We start from the raw sequence: 567 nt of genomic DNA on the forward strand, positions 1-567 counted from the left end.
CCTCCCCCCCCTTTTCTCTGCCCTCAGAAAATCCGGGCAGTTTACGACTCCAACCCCACCAAGTTCAAAACGCTGCAAAACATCTTGGAGGTGGAGAAGGAGATGCACGGCTCGGCCTGGCCCAAGACAGGCGCTACACTGGCGCTGATGTGGTTGAAAAGGTGAGTCATGGTGTTAGTGTCGGTTCGGTCGGTCCCTTTTTGGGGTCAGGTGCTGCGTTTGGGGATGCAGCCTGTCCTGGGGGGTGGGGAAGCAGCGCATCCTTCTCCACCCTCAACGTCTCCACTCTTCCCCCAGGGGCCTGAAGTTCATGCTGGTGTTGCTGCAGAGCATCTCTGACGGCGAGCGGGACGAGGAGCATCCGAACCTCATCCGAGTCAACGCCATGAAGGCTTACGAGATCGCGCTGAAGAAATACCACGGCTGGATGCTGCAGAAGCTCTTCACGGTCAGTATTCCTGTCCTTGCTTCAAGCCCCAGGAAGTGGTGCCCTTTAGAGGGGAAAAACACTTTTGGAAATGTGGGAAGCTGCTGATCTCTTTGAGAAATGTTTTCAGGGGACCCTCT

At 56.1% G+C, this 567-nt stretch overlaps 1 protein-coding gene across 1 annotated transcript in view; it reads left to right on the top strand.

The window, feature by feature from the left end:
• Positions 1 to 21: 21 nt before the first annotated feature.
• GLTP (glycolipid transfer protein) overlaps positions 22 to 567 on the top strand; it is a gene marked incomplete at its 5' end in the record, with an annotated part of 926 nt that continues 380 nt past the window's right edge. The window contains 2 exons of the mRNA XM_009873599.1: positions 22 to 161; positions 298 to 448. Of these exons, the coding sequence (XP_009871901.1) occupies positions 22 to 161; positions 298 to 448 (291 nt within the window). The remainder of the gene's footprint in view (positions 162 to 297; positions 449 to 567) is intronic.

The sequence above is a fragment of the Apaloderma vittatum genome, unplaced genomic scaffold (assembly GCF_000703405.1).
Source record: "Apaloderma vittatum isolate BGI_N311 unplaced genomic scaffold, ASM70340v1 scaffold30567, whole genome shotgun sequence".
Lineage (NCBI taxonomy): Eukaryota > Metazoa > Chordata > Aves > Trogoniformes > Trogonidae > Apaloderma > Apaloderma vittatum.